At 34.8% G+C, this 18,432-nt stretch overlaps 1 protein-coding gene across 12 annotated transcripts in view; it reads left to right on the top strand.

The window, feature by feature from the left end:
- Positions 1-15,070, top strand: part of TOR1AIP1 (torsin 1A interacting protein 1) — a 51,779-nt gene extending 36,709 nt beyond the window's left edge. For 8 of the 12 annotated variants that reach the window (XM_022556630.3, XM_022556628.3, XM_089910580.1 and 5 more), the window contains 7 exons: positions 860-916; positions 3,035-3,076; positions 3,608-3,676; positions 4,514-4,534; positions 9,710-9,754; positions 10,112-10,168; positions 12,544-15,070. In XM_022556630.3, coding sequence (XP_022412338.1) covers positions 860-916; positions 3,035-3,076; positions 3,608-3,676; positions 4,514-4,534; positions 9,710-9,754; positions 10,112-10,168; positions 12,544-13,331 — 1,079 coding nt within the window. In that variant the 3' untranslated portion in view covers positions 13,332-15,070. The remainder of the gene's footprint in view (positions 1-859; positions 917-3,034; positions 3,077-3,607; positions 3,677-4,513; positions 4,535-9,709; positions 9,755-10,111; positions 10,169-12,543) is intronic. The other 4 variants (XM_022556625.3, XM_089910557.1, XM_022556629.3 and 1 more) reach the window with 2 other exon arrangements.
- Positions 15,071-18,432: the final 3,362 nt, after the last annotated feature.

The following is an 18,432-nucleotide window of genomic DNA, read 5'->3' as shown; positions in this document are numbered from 1 at the left end:
ATTCTAATAAATTCTTATTGAAGCATGCATACCCCATACAGAAGAAAACTCTAGCTAAAGAACAAAGATGTGAGGCATATTCAGAAGAATACTGATCTTTCTAGATTGTCTTCTTGGCCAGTTATTACCGAAGAGGTACTAGAAGGTCCACTAGAGTGCAGGAGGAAAATATTAGAATTTAGTGTATATACATCTTTTATTTCATCCATTTAAAATGTCTATTTTAGTTTGTTTTATAATATATACAACACATTAGTTAATATATTATTTTAGTAATGCTTGTATATAATATTAAAAATATATTTTGGAGATAGATGCTCAAAATTTTTTTAGTTAGAGGAGTACACCAACAAAAATACTTAACCACCACCTGGTTGTGTCAAATGCTTTTGCCTCCAAGATAGCAGTCTGACTGCTTTTAGACATACTTTGTTATAAATTCCACTTTTAAATGAAAAAAAATTAAGATTTTTAAGAAGGGAAGGCTAAAATACATAACATATCGACCACTTGCAAGAAAAATTTAAGACAAAATGGATAGTAATGATTTCCAGAAGATCCATTATTGTAAACTTTCAAGATTTTCCCCAGCTCAAAGGTTTCATTATCTTCTTTACCTCATGCCATGCTCTATATCTTTTTTTCTCTTTAAAAAGAAAAGACAGATAATTAATTTTTTAGACATAACTTGACCCTTTAGAAACTATTTTTTAAAATAAATTATACATTCAAGTGTTGAATTCCCTGGGGTTTATCTGAATATTTTTGCTCTTTTGATTACTCATCATTCTCTGGTTAAATGTGCACTTAGAAAGTTAAATATGCTTTATAGTATACTATATTTCTTTTTTGTTTTTAGACCAAACCACCAGATCATCAAGTCAATATCCAGAATCATTTTGGCAGTCATCACAAAGTAAGTAAAACCATGATTTTTACTCTTAAAAGTCTACCTGTGGGTGTGGTCAAATGCTATTCTTATTTTTGAAGATCTTCTTTTGCAGTTTAATGTAAAATGTTGAAAAAGAGGTATAGTGAATGCTAAAAAAAACCCTCATCTTGCATCTTGAATTTGCTTCTTGAGTTAATCACCTCTGTACCCAACCTTGATTTTGAATTTAAAAAAACCAAAAAACTACTGCCTTCTTTGATTTGTTGAATGTACTCGTTTGCAATATAAATTTGTTGATTGTTTTAGTTTAATTAACTAATGTAGTTGTTTGAACCTACTTATATGGTATGATTTAAACTGTGTTGCGAAAGTTTGGAAGGATGAATAAATAAGTGGTAAATCAGGTAAAGTAAAAAGTTAATGGTAAGTTAGTTGGTGTGTATATAAGTCTTACAGCCCGGCTTACAACTTTGAAAATTTTCATAATAAAATATTGAGAAAATGTAACACACATGAAAAGAATGGGAAGTAATATGCTAAAATGCTAACAGTGTTTTTTCAGGATGGTAGAATTGTTGTTGACATTTTTCGTTTACTTTTTTCCTATGTTTTGCAGATTATCTACAGTGGACATGTATCTCTTAGGTTAAGCAGAAACTACACTGTGTTTTCTTTTTCCATTTTTAAATCAAGTCCCAGAATTCAAATTAATTATTAGTCAACCAAAAATATCCTGGAATGTAAAATCTTCAAGAAATTTTTTTCCTTCCACAATACCATTTTAAAAATATGAGACTATTTTTAAAGAAAAAGTCTTTGGAAATCTGTTTTTTAATCACCGTGTTCATAGAATTCCACTTTATATACGTGTATATATATATTTTTTTTTAGTTTTTAGTAGGTTCTGGGTTTGGAATTAAAACTGAGACAAAACAAAAGCAGGTGAAACAAAAATCAGTCATTTATGGAAAATTACTCTCTGGATTATCTTATATGTTTGCCCTTTGCTATTCTAAATCTTTGATCTTTGGAAGCTCTGAAATGTGTGTCCCTATATTAATTATGCTATACTTACGCAATGGTATACTTTTCAGTTATGGAAAATGAGTTGTTTGTATACAATTAGGTATATATTTCCTTGAATCGAAAATGCCATTGCTTTTATGTATTACTGAGAAAGAAAACCATCCAGTTAAACTGTGTCGTATCACTGATTCTAAGATGCAGCCCTAAAGCAAAGGTGTTTTTAAAAAATTACTTCACATAGTCAATGAAAGACAATACAAAAAAGTGTGTCTAGTTTTTTAAAAAGTTCTTTGTTAGTGTAGACTGAAAACAAATCTGGAATATACATCTATCTGTCTTATTCACCACGGTTTTCCTACAATGTTTTGCACGTAATAGGCACTTAATAGATATTAATGAATTTTTAGGTTATGCATTTCTAGAATGTTACAGCCAGCACATACTGCATTTTTAGTCAGAAAATAAGTTGGACATAAATTTATATTGGTACTTGTATCAGTAGCTAGAAGTAACTTGTTTCTTCAGGACAGATTTGCAAATTTACCATGTTATAATTGTTTGTAATAACATTTTCTAATTATCCCATTGTATCATTTTGTAGCTGTCCTTAAATACCATCCCAAAACATGAAGTAGCATCTTGCACTGCATAACTACTTTGCAGTGTTCACAAATTTGCTTATATAGTATATACCGTTATATATGAACTGCCTGGGTTTATATCTCAGTCCTACTACCTTTTACTTATGTAATCTTGGGGAAAATTATCAATTTCAGTTTACTTATTTGTAAAATATGAATAATAGTATCTACCACATAAAGTGTGAGAGTTGATAAAATTATACTTGGTACCTGGTAAGCATTCAGTACATTTAGCTTTTATTTTGATGGCGTTGCTCTTAAAGCTGGCTTCTTATTATCCAATTCCTGAACATTTTGAAGTTTAGAAAAGGGAAAATACATATATATTGTATATGTTTGGGACTGATGAAAGAAAGGTTTGATTTTTTTTGTTTTTGGTGTCAGTAGTAAACAAGTAAAATGTTTATGCAACATCTTCATTGTTTTTATTTCCGTTCTTTATTTTCTATGACCTTATCTCTGTTTTCTGTTTCAGGTCGAGACTTCACAGCTTATGATAAGCAACCATTAGCGCTAAGTAAGTGGTTGGTTGTCTGTTCTTTTATCAATCAACCCAGTCTTGCTAGCCAACAAAAATTTGAATAGAATTCAAAGTCATTTTACCCTCTTTGCCTTTTAATCCACCACAAATTGATACTATATGTAATATTGGTACTCTGTGATGTAGAAATGTGTTTAGGACTACTTTACTGAAAATAATTTATTTACAAAAGTAAATGGTTAACCTTTTTCTTCTTAATTAATACCAAAGTGTTAATGAAGTTCAAGTGTTAATAAATGCAGTCATAGACCATAGCAAAGGACTTGTACGTAGTTTTGTCTATTAGGGGATTATGTATTTATTTGCTGCCTTTTTTGCTGTGGGAAGTAACTCATCCTCACTGATGTGATCCTTTGACATTATCTTTTACTTTTGAACCTATTGCTTTGGTTGTTTTCCTCGCCAAATTTGTTTTGCCTTTCTGATAAATTTACCTTATAACACTGAGGTATAGTATACATTTTCAAAGTATGTGAAATGATATCTTGATATATATATTTGTCTCAGGCTCGGGATATCAAAAAAATCCTCAGGAATGGGTTGAACAAACCACAAAAATAAGGACTAGGATGCAAAGTAAGTTGATAAATCTCTACCTGTTATTGAAGAAATTTTTAAATTACTACCTGTTATTGAAGTAATTTTAAGTTTATTTGCTGTTTTTTTGACTATTTAACATATAAAACTGTTTAGTTCATCAGATAAGCATTTGGGTTGCTTGTGATCTCATTAATAAAGGACATTTATGATTGCTAGTTTAGTTATTTCCATCTACTTGGACTGGCAGGAGATGGACTGGGTGTAGAGTGTAGAATCATGGTGTGAGAAAACCAGTGGATGATAGGTCTGTACTTGACAAATTGTCAGTTCTGTCTAGCAGCAGTACAATCTGCACATGAAAATGAAATTCTAATCTTTTGATAGTACCTGTTTTTATTTTTAACAGTTGTTTACCGTTGTATAAATAACCACTTACAGCAGCTTTGCATACCCATTATTTTAAGTTATAAATGCTGAAATCCTCAAATTGTATTTTCATGTTTGGGTTTAGGATGGATTAAATGTCATAGAATTTAAGAAATATTTAAGAAATAAATAGGTGCGATAAAACATACTTTGAATTCAGTGTCTATCATAATTTCTATAGCAGTGTGTCCACATTAAACCTTGACTGTATAAAAAAATCCATGCCATGCCTTAAGTGATCTTTAACCTCTATCCCTTCCTTATTCCTGTAGCCACAGTAGGTCTTGAGGTCATCAGGTGTCCCTTACTTTTATTTAGATAATATAAAAATCCCCATCATATAGCTCTTGCTCACGAAATAACTAACTGTAATTGGACAAGATAACCTCTGTGGCTTTGTTTTTCTATCAGTAAAGTAGTAATGGTTGCAATTCATTTTTTCCCCAGCAGTGAAGTATTACCGTACACGTAAGTGAGTTCTTCAGCTGTCTAAAACTGAAATAACTTTTTGCCCTCGCCTTATTGTTGGCTGTTACTTTTTTTTGGCCATGCTTCGCAGCTTGTGGGATCTTAGTTCCCCAACCAGGGATCGAACCAGGACCCTCAGCAGTGAGAGCGCAGAGTCCTAACCACTGGACCGCCAGGGAATTCCCTGGCTGTCATTTCTTATTGCTGTATATACTTGCTATTAGAAGACCATTTCCTCTTAAAATTTGTTCTTCTTGACCTATTATAGTTAGGAAACCAAATATTAATTCAGCTTTTTAAGATTATGGTTATAACCAATATCAAAAATTAAAACATTCTGAAGATCTAAGAATTACTCTTGGAAGCAAAACTGCACGAGTTTAAGTGTATATACTATGAAAAGCTCAGAGTTTTATGATGTTATTAGTTCTTAACTATATATTCTGGGTAACTAATAGCAGATAAATTACTTCCAGAAAAGTGAAGTGTAGTACATATTGTTGTCAAAAAATGTTTGCATTGTCCTCTGTTAAGGCACTGTACAAATGCAATGCAGAAGGGAAAATAATTATATTGAAGGTCTAGCTGGAATGTAGAAATAGATCTTTATGGTTGCTAAATTGATAGCTCATTTATAGTATTTTCTCCGTATTCCTATTTTGTCTTAAGTTTGTATATTTGTTATGGCTTAAATAGTTGTATACTGCTTGATAGCCATCTACCATATATACAGAACTTCCAGAGTTAAAGAGAAACTATATAGCAGAAATTTGCACATTCGGGTGCAGGTAACAAAATTTTTTAGATTTTTGACCACAGAAGGACTTTAAGATAAGAAGAAAGAATTTTCAATCAGAGTAGACGATTGCAGAAAGAAAGAATTTTCAGTCAGAGTAGAAGATTGCAGTGATTTCCAAACAGCCTTATAGATTTCTCTTCAATCTAACATCATTTGAAAAAAACTTTTCCTTGGCATTCCAAGTTTCATATCTTATTGTCTTAACTATACACTTCTGCCTGCTTCAGTGAGAAAAAAAAAATCATTTTTAGATTCAGGTGTTCAAGAACCTGGATTTCAGATCATTATCACCCTATGTTAGTACCAGTTCTCTGGGTAGACAGGTCCCAGTTCAGGTTTCTGCCTGTATCCAGATCTTTGGAGAAAGATAGAACCACTGTCTATACTTTTGCTGTGTCCCAGATGATAAAACAGTGAGGCCTCTGAGTCTGTGCTTCATTAATATACATGCTTTGGAACCTGTCTCTAAAAGTGGTGTAGAGAAAAGAGGAGAGTTTGGAGTTAGAGCTATTGGGTTCCAGTCCCAGATCTTCTACTGACTAATTGAGTCATCTTGGTAAAGTCTCTTAAACTTTGTGAACCTCAATTTCCTTAACTTTAAAGTTGGGACAATAGTGCCTATAACTAGGTTATCCTAATGAGCTTATTATATATGTGAACACAATTTTTTAAGTCTAAATGTACCACATAAATAGTTAATGCTTATTTATTGTTAACAATATATTGTGTAATAATCAGTAGTAATAGCTATGAAAGATTCATGCCCTCTGCTTTTGACTTCATAGAGTGATTGATTGTTACCATACTCTTCATACTAGAAAAACTCTGAGCTTTATCTTTTTAAAAAGATCTTTTTTAACGGAATTTTTATTACTGTCTCTAAAAATATTTTTAATGAGCATAAAGCTTACCTTTTAGACAGTGTGTTGCCTCAGCAGTATATATACCCTACTAAGTTTGAGTTCTTCAAATTATATAAATGTTTCATATGGTATATAATAACTGTTACTTACCTATTCTATATCATTAAAATCGTCATAGAAGAGCACTTAACATTTTTATGTATTGTCTCATTTGATCTTTGCAACCATGGATTAAAGTATTCAAGATAAACATTATCTTGATGGATTTATTTTCTAAATTGTTTCGCATACTCTTTAACTGTAGGTTAAACTATTGAAGTATGATTGACATACATTCATTTTGGTTTTTAAAATATTTTGTTAAAGTATAGTTGATTTACAATGTTGTGTTAATTTCTGCTGTATGGCAAAGCGATTCAGTTATTCATATATATATTACTTTTCATATTCTTTTCCATTATGGGTTGTCACAGCATATTGAATATAGTTCCCTGTGCTATACAATAGGACCTTGTTGTTTATCCATCCTATATATAATAGTTTGCATCTGCTAATCCCAAACTCCCAGTCCATTCCTCCCCTACCCCCACCTTCTTGGCAACCACAAGTGTGTTCTCTGTGTCTGTGAGTCTGTTTCTGTTTCATAGATATGTTCGTTTATGTCATATTTTAGAATCCACATATGAGTGATGTCATATGGTATTTGTCTTTCTCTGACTTACTTCGCTTAGTATGATAATCTCTAGGTCCATCTGTGTTGCTGCAAATGGCATTATTTCATCCTCTTTTATGGTTAATATTCCATTGATTATATATATACCACATCTTCTTTATCAATTCATCTGTGATTGACATGCATTTAATGTATACAACTTACGTATTTACTGTATACAACTTGATGAGTTTAGAGATAAGTGTATACCTGTGAAACCATCACCATAGTCTATGCCGTGAACATGATACATCACCTCCAAAAGTTTTCTCCCACCCTCTTTATTTATTATTATGTGTGTGATAAGAACACTTAAGATCTACCCTCGTAGCAAATTTTTAATATATAGGACAATAAATATAGGTACTATGCTCTACAGTAGATTTCTAGGATTTTTTCATCTCATTTAACTGAAACTGTGTACCCTTTGACTGATATCTCCTGATTTCACCCTTCCCCAGGCCGTGGAAACCACCTGTTTCTATGAATTTGACTAGGTTCCTCACATAAATGATATTATGAAGCATTTGCATATCTGTATCTGACTTATTTCATTAGGATAATGTTCTCCATGTTGTCCAGAGTGGCAAGATTTCCTTCTTTTTTAAAGCTGAATAATAATTCCATTGTGTGTGTATGTGTGTGTATACATGTATATGTATAAATACATCACATTTTCTTTATCCATTAATTTGTCAATGGACATTTAGTTTGCTTCCCTGTTTCGGCTATTGTGAATATTACTGCAATGAACATGGGTGTGCAGATATCTCTCCAAGGTCGTAATTTCTGTTCCTTTGCATATATATCCAAAAGTGGGATTGCCGGATCATATGGTAGTCCATTTTTAACCTTTTGGGGAACCTCCATAATTCTTTTCCATAGTGACTGCACCAATTTATATTCCCACCAACAGTGTACAGGGATTCTCTTTCCTCCACATCCTCTCCACATACCTTGCACTTTTGTTTTTTCGATAACAGCCACAATACCTTTGATAATGTGAGGTGATTTCTCATTGTGATTTTGATCACATAAGTCATGTGCTTTTTAAGTTTGATGTAATCCCATGGTCTATTTTTACTTTTGTTGTCCGTGCTTTTGTTGTTATATCCAAGAAATCATTGTCAAGGCCAACTTCAAGAAGCTTTTTCCCCATGTTTCTTCTGGGAGTTTTATTGTTTCAATTCCTAATTTAAGTCTTTAATCCATTTTGAGTCGATTTTTGTGTATGGTATAAGGGTCCAATTTCATTCTTTGTATGTGGATATCCAGTTTCCCCAGTACCATTTACTGAAGAGACTATCCTTTCGCTATTGTGTAGTCTTGACACCCTTGTTGAGGATCAGTTGACTATATCTTCATGGGTTTATTTCTGACTTTCTATTCTCTTCCATTGGTCTATATGTCTGTATTTATGGCAGTATCATAATGTTTTGATTATTCTAGCTTTGTGATATATTTTGAAATCAGAAAGTGTGATGCCTCCAGTTTTGTTCTTCTTACTCAAAGTTGTTTTGGCCTTTCAAATTTGGGGTCTTTCGTGGTTCCATATGAATTTTAGGATTGTTTTCTGTTTCTGTAAAAAATGCCATTGGAATTTTGATACAGATTGCACTGAACCTGTAGATTGCTTTCGGTAGTATGGACATTTTAAGAATATTAATTCTCCATTCCATGACCATGGGATGTCTTTCCATTTACTTATGTCTGCTTTAATTCCTTTCATCAGTGTTTTAGAGGTTTCAGTGTGTAATGCTTTTACCTCCTTGGTTAATCTCATTCCTAAATATTTTATTCTTTTGATGCTATTGTAAATGGGGGTTTTTCTTAATTTTGTTTGTGTTAATTTTGTTTTCTTAATTTTATGTTCTTATGAGTTATATGAATGTTACATATGTTTCATAATAACTGTTATTTAGCTATTCTCCATTATTAATATCATCATGCACTTCACAGCATTTTCATATATTATATCATTTGATCTTTGCAACCATGGAACGAGGTATTTAAGATAAACATTATCTGATGGAAATTTTTTTTTTTTTTAGTAAGACAGTTTTAACTTTGGTTACCTAACTTTGAAGCTTCTAAATGATGCTATTTCCTAGACTAACCTAGTAATTGCAAAACAATATGCCTTTAGAGTTAAGGTTGATGTCATTTTGTTTCATTTGAGGTTTTTTGTCATATGACCAGAAATAAGGCTATTTCTGTAAAAATATATATAAAATAAATAAATTAGCAATGCTAATTTTATTCCTCCAGTTTAGTCCAGTGTTTCTCAAATGAAAACTGTTGATAAATACTAGGAAGATCACTTATACACATAAAGTTATAAAACTCCAGGCAAGTGCTAGATGACAGTATTGGTAATGTAGATCATACAAATGAGTAACTCAGCCCCTTCGCTTCCTGAACCCTGTCGTTCCATTTCCTCTCTCTTAGATGGCTATGCCAAGGAGGACGGAGAGGAAAAGGAAAGAGCTTTTCATTTGTTTTCTAAAGTATGATGGAAATAGAGATTTGATGGAGTTGTGGGAAAATTATTTTTGAAATCTGTTGTTTAACCACAAAGCTAAAACAATTACTTGTCTATTACCAGAAATGGTGAAAAGTTTTTCAGTGTAATTTCTAAAATATTACTGATATTTGAAATGGTCAGAAGCACCAGAGGACGTATTTGAATCAGTTTGAGGTAGAAATTAGTGAAGATTAAGATTGAGTTTTACCTTAAAACCCCTTATCCAGAGAGCTCAGTAATCCATAATCATATTTTGTCCTTCTTTCCCTCTTTACAGCATCATCACCAGGCAATCGTTCGATATATGGCAGTTTTTCAGATGGTATTATTTGTTTCCTTTTATTATAGTTGTGCTTATTTTCTTTGTCCTCTTAACTTTGTCCCAGAAGTTTCACCACTCCCCTTAAATAATTTGGGTCAAGTTCTTCAAGGCTTTCTCACAAAACTAATGTGTTAAGAGTATGCTTTGTACTCGACCATTACATTAATTATGAAAGAAATCAATCTTGTGTCTCAAGCAGCTGTCAATCTAATAGACACTTGAATCTTCTGCTTTTTCTTCTGTTTCTGACAGATCTCTGCCTTATTTTCTCTTGGTGAAATTTGTATTCTCTTTTTCTGTTGGAAATACTGAAATTATGAAACATAAATTGATAGTCTTTATTACTTCTATCATTAGATGACGGTGTTCAGAAATCAGAGCTTGGAAACCAATCTCCATCAACCTCCAGCCAACGTAAGTTTGTCTATTCAGCTTTCAATAAATGAGTCTCTAAAATTGGTGAACATAATGATTTTTTAATTTTTTTTGACACCAAAGAACTTCATGCTATTTGAAGAATTATATTTTAAGTACTTCAAAAGAAAAAGTATATATTTTACCAGCAGTAAAAGTCTTTAAGGACAAACTCTGTGAAAAAACATCTGGCTTTCCCCTTTACTTTATTATCCATAAGACCAAAAGTGAAAGTTAACAAGTAAAGCAACTAATACTGTTAACCAAGTGAACCTTGTTGTCAAAAGAAAGATGCACATAGCATGACATAATGGGAATACCATAGTTTTTTAGAGTTCACAGACCTGAATTTGAATTGGTTTGGACCACTTACCTTCTGTATAGCCTTGGGGCAAGTTTCTTTAGTTCTCTAAGCCTTTTTATTATCTTGAAAGAGTACTAAGAAAATAACAGTGATTCTCAGATTCTTTGGTCTCAATACCACTTTCCACTAGCAAAATTAATAAGAACCCCAGAGACCTTTTTAAAAAAGGGACTTAAAAATATATATATGAGTTATACCTGTCCATATTTACCTAGAGATTAAAATTGTAAAAAAAATTTTTTAATGTCTATTAGTTATTTTTAAATAATTTAGTAAGGAGAGTGGTAGATTGCTTTGTATTTTCTCTGATCTCTAATGCCTGGCTTAATAAAATGGAGCTGGAGTTTCATTCTGCTTCTGTATTCAAACTGTTACAATATATTGGCGATTTTGGGGGGGTTAATTTATTTATTAATTTATTTTTGGCTGCATTGGGTCTTCTTTGCTGCGCACAGGCTTTCTCTAGTTGCGGTGAGCGGGAGCTACTCTTCATTGCAGTGCACAGGCTTCTCATTGCGGTGGCTTCTCTTTGTTGCAGAGAACGGGCTCTGGGTGCACAGGCTTCAGTAGTTGTGGCTCACGGGCTCTAGAGCGCAGTCTCAGTAGTTGTGGCGCACGGGCTTAGTTGCTCTGTGGCGTGTGGGATCTTCCCAGACCAGGGATTGAACCCGCGTCCCCTGCATTGGCAGGCGGATTCTTAACCGCTGAGCCACCAGGGAAGTCCCAGTCAGTTGTTTTCTTGAAAACAACAGGCTCACATTGTTTGTTTTCCAGAAAAAGTGTCCCAAATATGAAAGTCTGACTAACCAGTTTGTCACTTGTCTTTTCAAGTAAAAATTCTATGAAAAAAGCACTATTTCAGCTCACAACTCAGTTGCACAAAGTTCTTTTCTTTGAGACAGCCATATACTGTTCTATGTAGCAGAAGTGCTTTATGTATATGTCCCATTTCTTCACATAGAATGTTAAGATTTCTACTCAAGGTTGAGTTCTAATAAGATAAATTTTTTTAAATGCTTCATGAAGGATGTCCTTAAGTGAAACCGATAACCTGGAATACATGGCGATGAAGAATACAAAGACAGTCCTAGTTTGGTGCTACTGCCCTGTGATTCATCTAAAGCATCAGTTATTTTTCCTACCATGGCTTTTTACACCATCAGTGCAGATGTCAATATGGTGGAAAAAGGCAAATAAGATCTTAGTGTCGGGAGAATAGTTTTAACCTCAAGGACCCCCTTGAAGAGATCTTGAGATACCCCACCAGTCACACTTTGAGAGCTGTTGCTCTAGAGGGTCCATGGTACAATTATTAGTCTAAAGCAGTCAATAAATAGAAAGTGTAAAAATACTGTTGCTGTCATATTAAATTATTAAATGATGTATATGAGAAAGTGCTTAAACTGAAAAGCACTAGGTAAATGTAAATTCATATCATCATTGCCAGTAATAATTAGGAATGAGTTGCAAACTAAGTTTTACCAGTGTTAACTTGCATACAGCAAAAGATAGGCATCAGTGCAATTAAAGGGACAGCTAGCTATTATATGGAAGATTTCACTTATAATGCATCCTTTTCTTTATTCCTTTATACACATAAACATTCCACCTTGGATAATAATCCATGTTAGTTTCTAAATTTAAAACTATTTTGTAAAGTGTCTTTTAATATTGTTTACCTCCCAAATATTAGCAGTAGTAATAATAGTTTTGCTTTATAAATTGTATTCTTTCTGACTTGCACACGCCATTACATATACTTAAATTCTACTTTTTCCTCTAAGTCTCTTTATCATTTTGACATTGAAGAGACATGTGCATACTCATACAAGTAACTTAAAACACATGTGCTAAATTATTTCTTTAAGAAAGTAAATTATCAGCTCCCTTCTTTAAATTCCTTCCTCTCTTATCTAATGTTTATAAAGATTAATATTGGCTTTAAAAGTCACTTGATCTTGAATCTAAGAAAATAATATTTGTGTCTATCATTTCTTTTTTTCCTGAGCAGAAGTGACTGGACAACCCCAAAGTGCATCTTTTGTCAAGGTGAACTGGTGGTGGCCCCTTGTTCTGATAGCTGCTCTTCTCATTGGGTGTTTTTTGTACACTCGTACTCCTGAAGCAGAAACCACTGCTGTTCAAGAGTTCCAGAACCAGATGAAACAACTTATGAATAAGTACCAAGGTCAAGATGAGAAGCTGTGGAAAAGGAGCCTAACATTCCTGGAAAAACATCTTAATAGCTCCCACCCTCGGCCTCAGCCTGCTATCTTGCTGCTCACTGCTGCCCGAGATGCTGAAGAAGCACTCAAGTGTCTGAGTGAACAAATTGCCGATGCCTATTCTTCCTTCCAAAGTGTTCCTGCAATCCGGATTGATGGGACGGGCAAAGCAACTCAAGACAGTGATGTTGTCAAACGAGAGGTAGATGAGGAACTGAGCAACGGATTCCGAAATGGCCAGAATGCAGCTGTGGTCCACCGCTTTGAGTCACTGCCTGCAGGCTCTACTTTGATCTTCTATAAGTATTGTGATCATGAAAATGCAGCCTTCAAAGATGTAGCCTTAGTCCTAACTGTCTTGTTAGAGGAGGAGACACTTGGAACCAGTCTAGGCCTAAAGGAAATTGAAGAAAAAGTGAGGGATTTCCTCAAAGTCAAGTTCACCAACTCTGATACACCCAACTCCTACAAACATATGGACCCAGACAAATTGAGTGGGCTCTGGAGCCGTATTTCTCACTTAGTCCTGCCAGTACAACCTGAAAATGACCTGAAAAGGGGCATCTGCTTATAAGAGGAGACAGAAGAGAAAATCATGTCTCAAGTTCTGAGAATTTTTCAAACTTTCTAACCATAGACAGGATCCAGAGCTCTTTTTGAAAGAACTGGTTTCTTTTTAAAGGAGGTTAAGTTCTTAGGTAAACGTGGAATATGTAAATCGTTTATTCAACCTAATTATCTGTTTTTTGAGAGAATCGTGTCCTTGTTTCCATTGAGGTCTGTGTTAATGATATCTGAGGACTGTAAATTATATGCAGTCCCATAGAGGATCTGCTTAGATTCTGGGTTGAATCATTATTGCTATGGTATGACCAGTGGGAGGGATTAGGCTCCTTCCTATGAATCCACCCAATTTTTTAACTTAGATTTTTTTCACAGTTTGTCGAGTTATTAGTAAGACAGCTCCCTGAACATAACTGTGGGTTTTCCCTTTTGTCCTCTTCTACATCGTTTAGATGTGAATTCCGTAGTCAGCTTCTGCTTATAGGAACAAAAATAATGAAAGGCCATCCGAGTGTGTGTTTGGGATTTTTGGTTTTTGTTTTTTTCCTTTGATTTTGGAGGGCAAGGAGAAGGAGACATGGGAAAAGTTGTGGAATGGGGAGAGAAAGGGGGGAAAACGTCTTCAAGGTGAAATGTTAAAATAAGCCACTGAGGGAATTCCCTGGCGGTCCAGTGGTTAGGACTCCACACTTTCAGTGCCGAGGGCCCAGGTTTGATCCCTGGTCAGGGAACTAAGATCCTGCAAGCCATCCCACATGGCCAAAAAGAAAGCCACTGAGGCTTAGGGTTAGTCAAACATAGTTATATGAACTGCATTCTCAGTGAATTCTGTTGGGACTTGTTTTTCACATGTCCTTTTTTTTCCTTTCAGAAATTTTTATTCCTCCCCGAGATTTTGAGGCATGTATATGATGAGGTACTATTAGTATATTTGTTCACTTGGCTCTTAAGAATGGGTAAGTTCAGAGCCATTTATTTTGGTCATATCCTGAAAGTTTTGTTAAGAAATACAATTTCAGGAGTTGGTAAACCATTTGTTAACCAGCTCTCCTGGGCTGTTGAAGAAGGATTTGATTTTCTGCATGTCTACTTGTTGCATTCTGAGTCCTTTAATGACACTTTTGTAACAAGAATAAAGATTTACAATGCACGTGATAAATTCTACTAAGAGTGCCTCAAGCGAAAAAGAAAGTGAAGTTTACCATATATGAAGAATGTTAGAATGTACTACTGTACACTACTGTTTTAACTTAGCATCACTAACAGCTTTCTCATCCGTCAACTGCTTTGGTTTTCTTAGAAGCTTAAAATTCTGGATCCACTTTATTTTTTTATTGTCTACAAACCTTTAAATGAAAATATTGTTTTTAGAATACTAGAGCCTGTCAATGGCTTCATCATTTACCTTTTAAGGATCCCATGACTGGTGGTAGAGTACAGTCTCGTTTCTTCCCAATAGGACTACCAGTATTCATAAATTTATACCCCTTATTGTAATTTGTTCCTGACTGTCAGAAGTCAAATATTCTGATTTATAGAGGATTCTAAAACAAGAGTTTTTGAAAAGACTTATTTTATACCTATATATATTATATGGAGAAACATGTTTTTTTAAATGTTTCATTGACCAAAATAATTTTAAAGTAATTAATATTACTTATATCAGGAAAAATAATTGTAGCAGCTGATCTGTAAATGACTTTAAAAGCTATTTTAGTAATTTAAATAAATTTACTTTCTTGGTTTGTACTCTTGTGTGTCATAAGCTTAATGATTCATATACCTTTAAAAGAAATTATTCCTAGAGTTTTCTTTACACTTGAACAATTTTAGTGACTTCTGCTAGGAGAAACAAAGGCCAAACAAAGAATTGCAGCCATTCACAAGTACACTGGTAGGAAATATAATCACTGTGATTTTCTGTTTCATCCAGGGATTTTGAATTATCACTAAAATGGAATTAGTTTAGGTATTCCCCACTTGGCAAAAGAATCCACACCATGTTTCTCAAATTTTTCATTCTCACCTCTCTAAAGAACCTTTTTATATTTTTGTTTTCTAATCATCTACCCCCATGAAATTTTAATACTGCATATATACTGTATATCTGTTTATGGACTGCATATTTTTATGCTTTATATACCTGAAGAATAAGATTTTTTTGCCCCCATTGAAAGTGCATGCTCATGGACATCTGTATTTTATATCATTGATGCCTAAAACATTTTGTTTTGTTCATGTTACCATAATCCGTTTGGAGGGGAAAATTTAATAAATCATCGGCTTGAAAATAGGAACTTGGGCCTCTAGAAATTAGGCACATTGTGACTTTGGGTGACAACACTGGCCCAGGGAAAACCACAGTGCAAAACTGACCTTACAAATTTCTAAAAAACTTAATCTGCTTCCCTTCTCTTAATGACTTACTTCTATTACTCTTAAGGAGGTTTTCTAAACCTCCAGTCCTCAATGATAGGAAATAAACCTGATTTTCATTCTACGAAGAGAAGTGAAACTTAGAAAGGGTTCGCATGGTTAATACCTACACTAAAGATATAAAGCCCGATTTGCCCGTGACCTTAGGTCTTCTGAAAGCAGACTTTGTGTTGTCAATATGAGGACGCATTTCTCATTGATTGCAAAAAAAAAACAGTGGACTATTCTTCTACATTGTCCTTTTCAAGGCCACAGAGTCAAATCTTATGGTATGAAGATTCTACTGGCGTTAGCCACCTGGGATGAAGGTGCGAGTCCTGGGTCTGGGAAACCAAACTAAGTCTTCCACTGATGGCCATTGACTTGGAAAAAGAGGAAAGTCCTGCCTTAAACCTATCTTTGGCCTGGATTCAGAGAAGTCCTGGTGGGCTTGCAGGTTCTTCTGGATGGTAGGGGAAATATAGCCCATCACCTGAGTATGAACAGGGAGAAACCTCTTGCAATTTACAAATTAAAATCTTGTCTTTTGCACACTCTTGGACTCCTCTGGAATATTTTTCATATCTTGCCTTCTCCTTTTTCCCAGCCTCACACTCTGCTAATTCTTATTTGTTCTGAATGCTTTATTTTTTTTCAGACAGAACTTTACTGAACCTAACCTAATTCCCTACCCTGAAATACTGGTGCAGGTGCCTCTTCTTTACACACTTGTTCATCCTGTATTACCCCTGTCACAGCACTAAGCACACAACCATATGCCTCTTTTTTTAAAAAATTTTATTAGTATAGTTGATTTACAGTGTTGTGTTAATTTCTGCTGTACAGCAAAGTGATTCAGTTATACATATATATATTCTTTTTCATGTTATTTTCCATTTTGGTTTATTACAAGCTATTAAATATAGTTCCCTGTGCTGTACAGTAAGGCCTTGTTGTTTATCCATCCTACATAAAATAGTTTGCATCTGCTAATCCCAAACTCCCACTCCATCCCTCCCCTCCCCCCCCACCTTGGCAACCACAAATCTGTTCTCTTTGTATGTTTCTGTTTCATAGATAGGTTCATTTGTGTCACATTTTAGATTCCACATGTAAGTGATATCATATGATATTTGTATTTCTGACTTACTTCACTTAGTATGATAATCCTAGGTCCATCCATGTTGCTACAAATGACATTATTTCGTTCTTTTTTATGGCTGAGTAATATTCCACTGTAAATAGTGCTACTGTGAACGTAGGGTTGCATGTGTCTTTTCGAATTTGAGTTTTGTCTGAGTATATGCCCAGGAGTGGGATTGCTGGATCACCATATGCCTCTTGAGAGCAGGAGAGCGTGATCAATCTACGTACAGTGGTAGTCACATAAAGTGCTCAAGTATTTGTTAAATAAAAATTGCAAGCCCTGTGTGGTTAGCAAAAATAGGTAAGTTGCATCTTTCTCAGTGTTTTGCTTTTTTTCTGTTATTACTGAGCCTTTTTTTCTAAATCTTTTTTATATAAACTATTTCAACCTGGATTCAGTAGGGCTATGAATAATTTCAGGAAAGAGGGGACCAGTCTCAGAAGGGAAACCTGGCCCTTTTCTGGTGGAAGCAAGGATCATTAGTGAGAGGTCCCCAAGGGGAAGGTGAATGTTAAGAAAGAAAACTGGGAGGCCTTAAGGTCTTTCCACAGTAAGATTAGGAATTTGAGTTTTCTTAAAAGAGCTAGGAAGTTTCCTTACATCTTTTCATGTTGCCTAAGAGGGTAATTATAGTCCAGATAAGAGATGGCTATGGATGTGGAGAGAAGATGGATAAGAAAAATATTCGAGACGTAGAAATGACAAGGTTTGGTAATCGAATGTAATGCTATAGAGAAAATACCTCATAGAGGACTCTTCAAAGCGCTGTACTACTAAAAATACCTCCTCAATCTATTTAGCTCATCTATCTTCTCTCCCCAAATACTAAGCACACAGTGATAAACTAAATTCTTATCTCTGAATGTCTTTCTGTTGACTTTTAGCAGTTTGAAGTAGAGACTCACATATTTAGTCAGGAATTATTTGATTGTAAATAAAAACCCTGTCTAATCAGCAAAAGAGGAAAGGAAGGGTGAGGTGGGTATTGTAAGAATATACATCTGAGACTCCAAGACAGGAAAGTATGGGGACTGTGAGGACTGCTCTGGACGGAGACCTCACAGCCATTTCCTCTGCCTCTCTACTTCTGGCTTGCTATGCCTCAGCAACTTCCCCTTGTGTCTTTTTTTTTTTTTTGGCTGCGTTGGGTCTTCATTGCTGCGAGCAGGTTTTCTCTAGTTGCGGCGAGCGGGGGCTACTCTTTGTTGTGGTGCGTGGGCTTCTCATTGCTGTGGCTTCTCTTGTTGCGGAGCACAGGCTCTAGGTGCGTGGGCTTCAGTAGTTGTGGCACGCGGGCTCTAGAGCGCAGGCTCGGTAGTTGTGGCGCATGGGCTTAGTTGCTCCATGGCACGTAGGATCTTCCCAGGTGAGGGCTCAAACCCACATCCCCTGCATTGGCAGGCAGATTCTTAACCACTGCACCACCAGGGAAGTCCCTTGCTTCTGTTTTATGTCCTGGTTTTTTGGCCACAAGGCATGTGGGATCCTAGCTCCCCAGCCAGGGATCGAAACCGCACCTCCTGCTTTGGAAGGCAAAGTCCTAACCACT

Source organism: Delphinapterus leucas, chromosome 1, assembly GCF_059928025.1.
Source record: "Delphinapterus leucas isolate spDelLeu-1000000601 "Yukka" chromosome 1, BTC_Dleu_Yukka2, whole genome shotgun sequence".
NCBI lineage: Eukaryota > Metazoa > Chordata > Mammalia > Artiodactyla > Monodontidae > Delphinapterus > Delphinapterus leucas.
The sequence above is the reverse complement of the archived record's forward strand: the minus strand, read 5'-3'. Positions and strand labels throughout refer to the sequence as shown.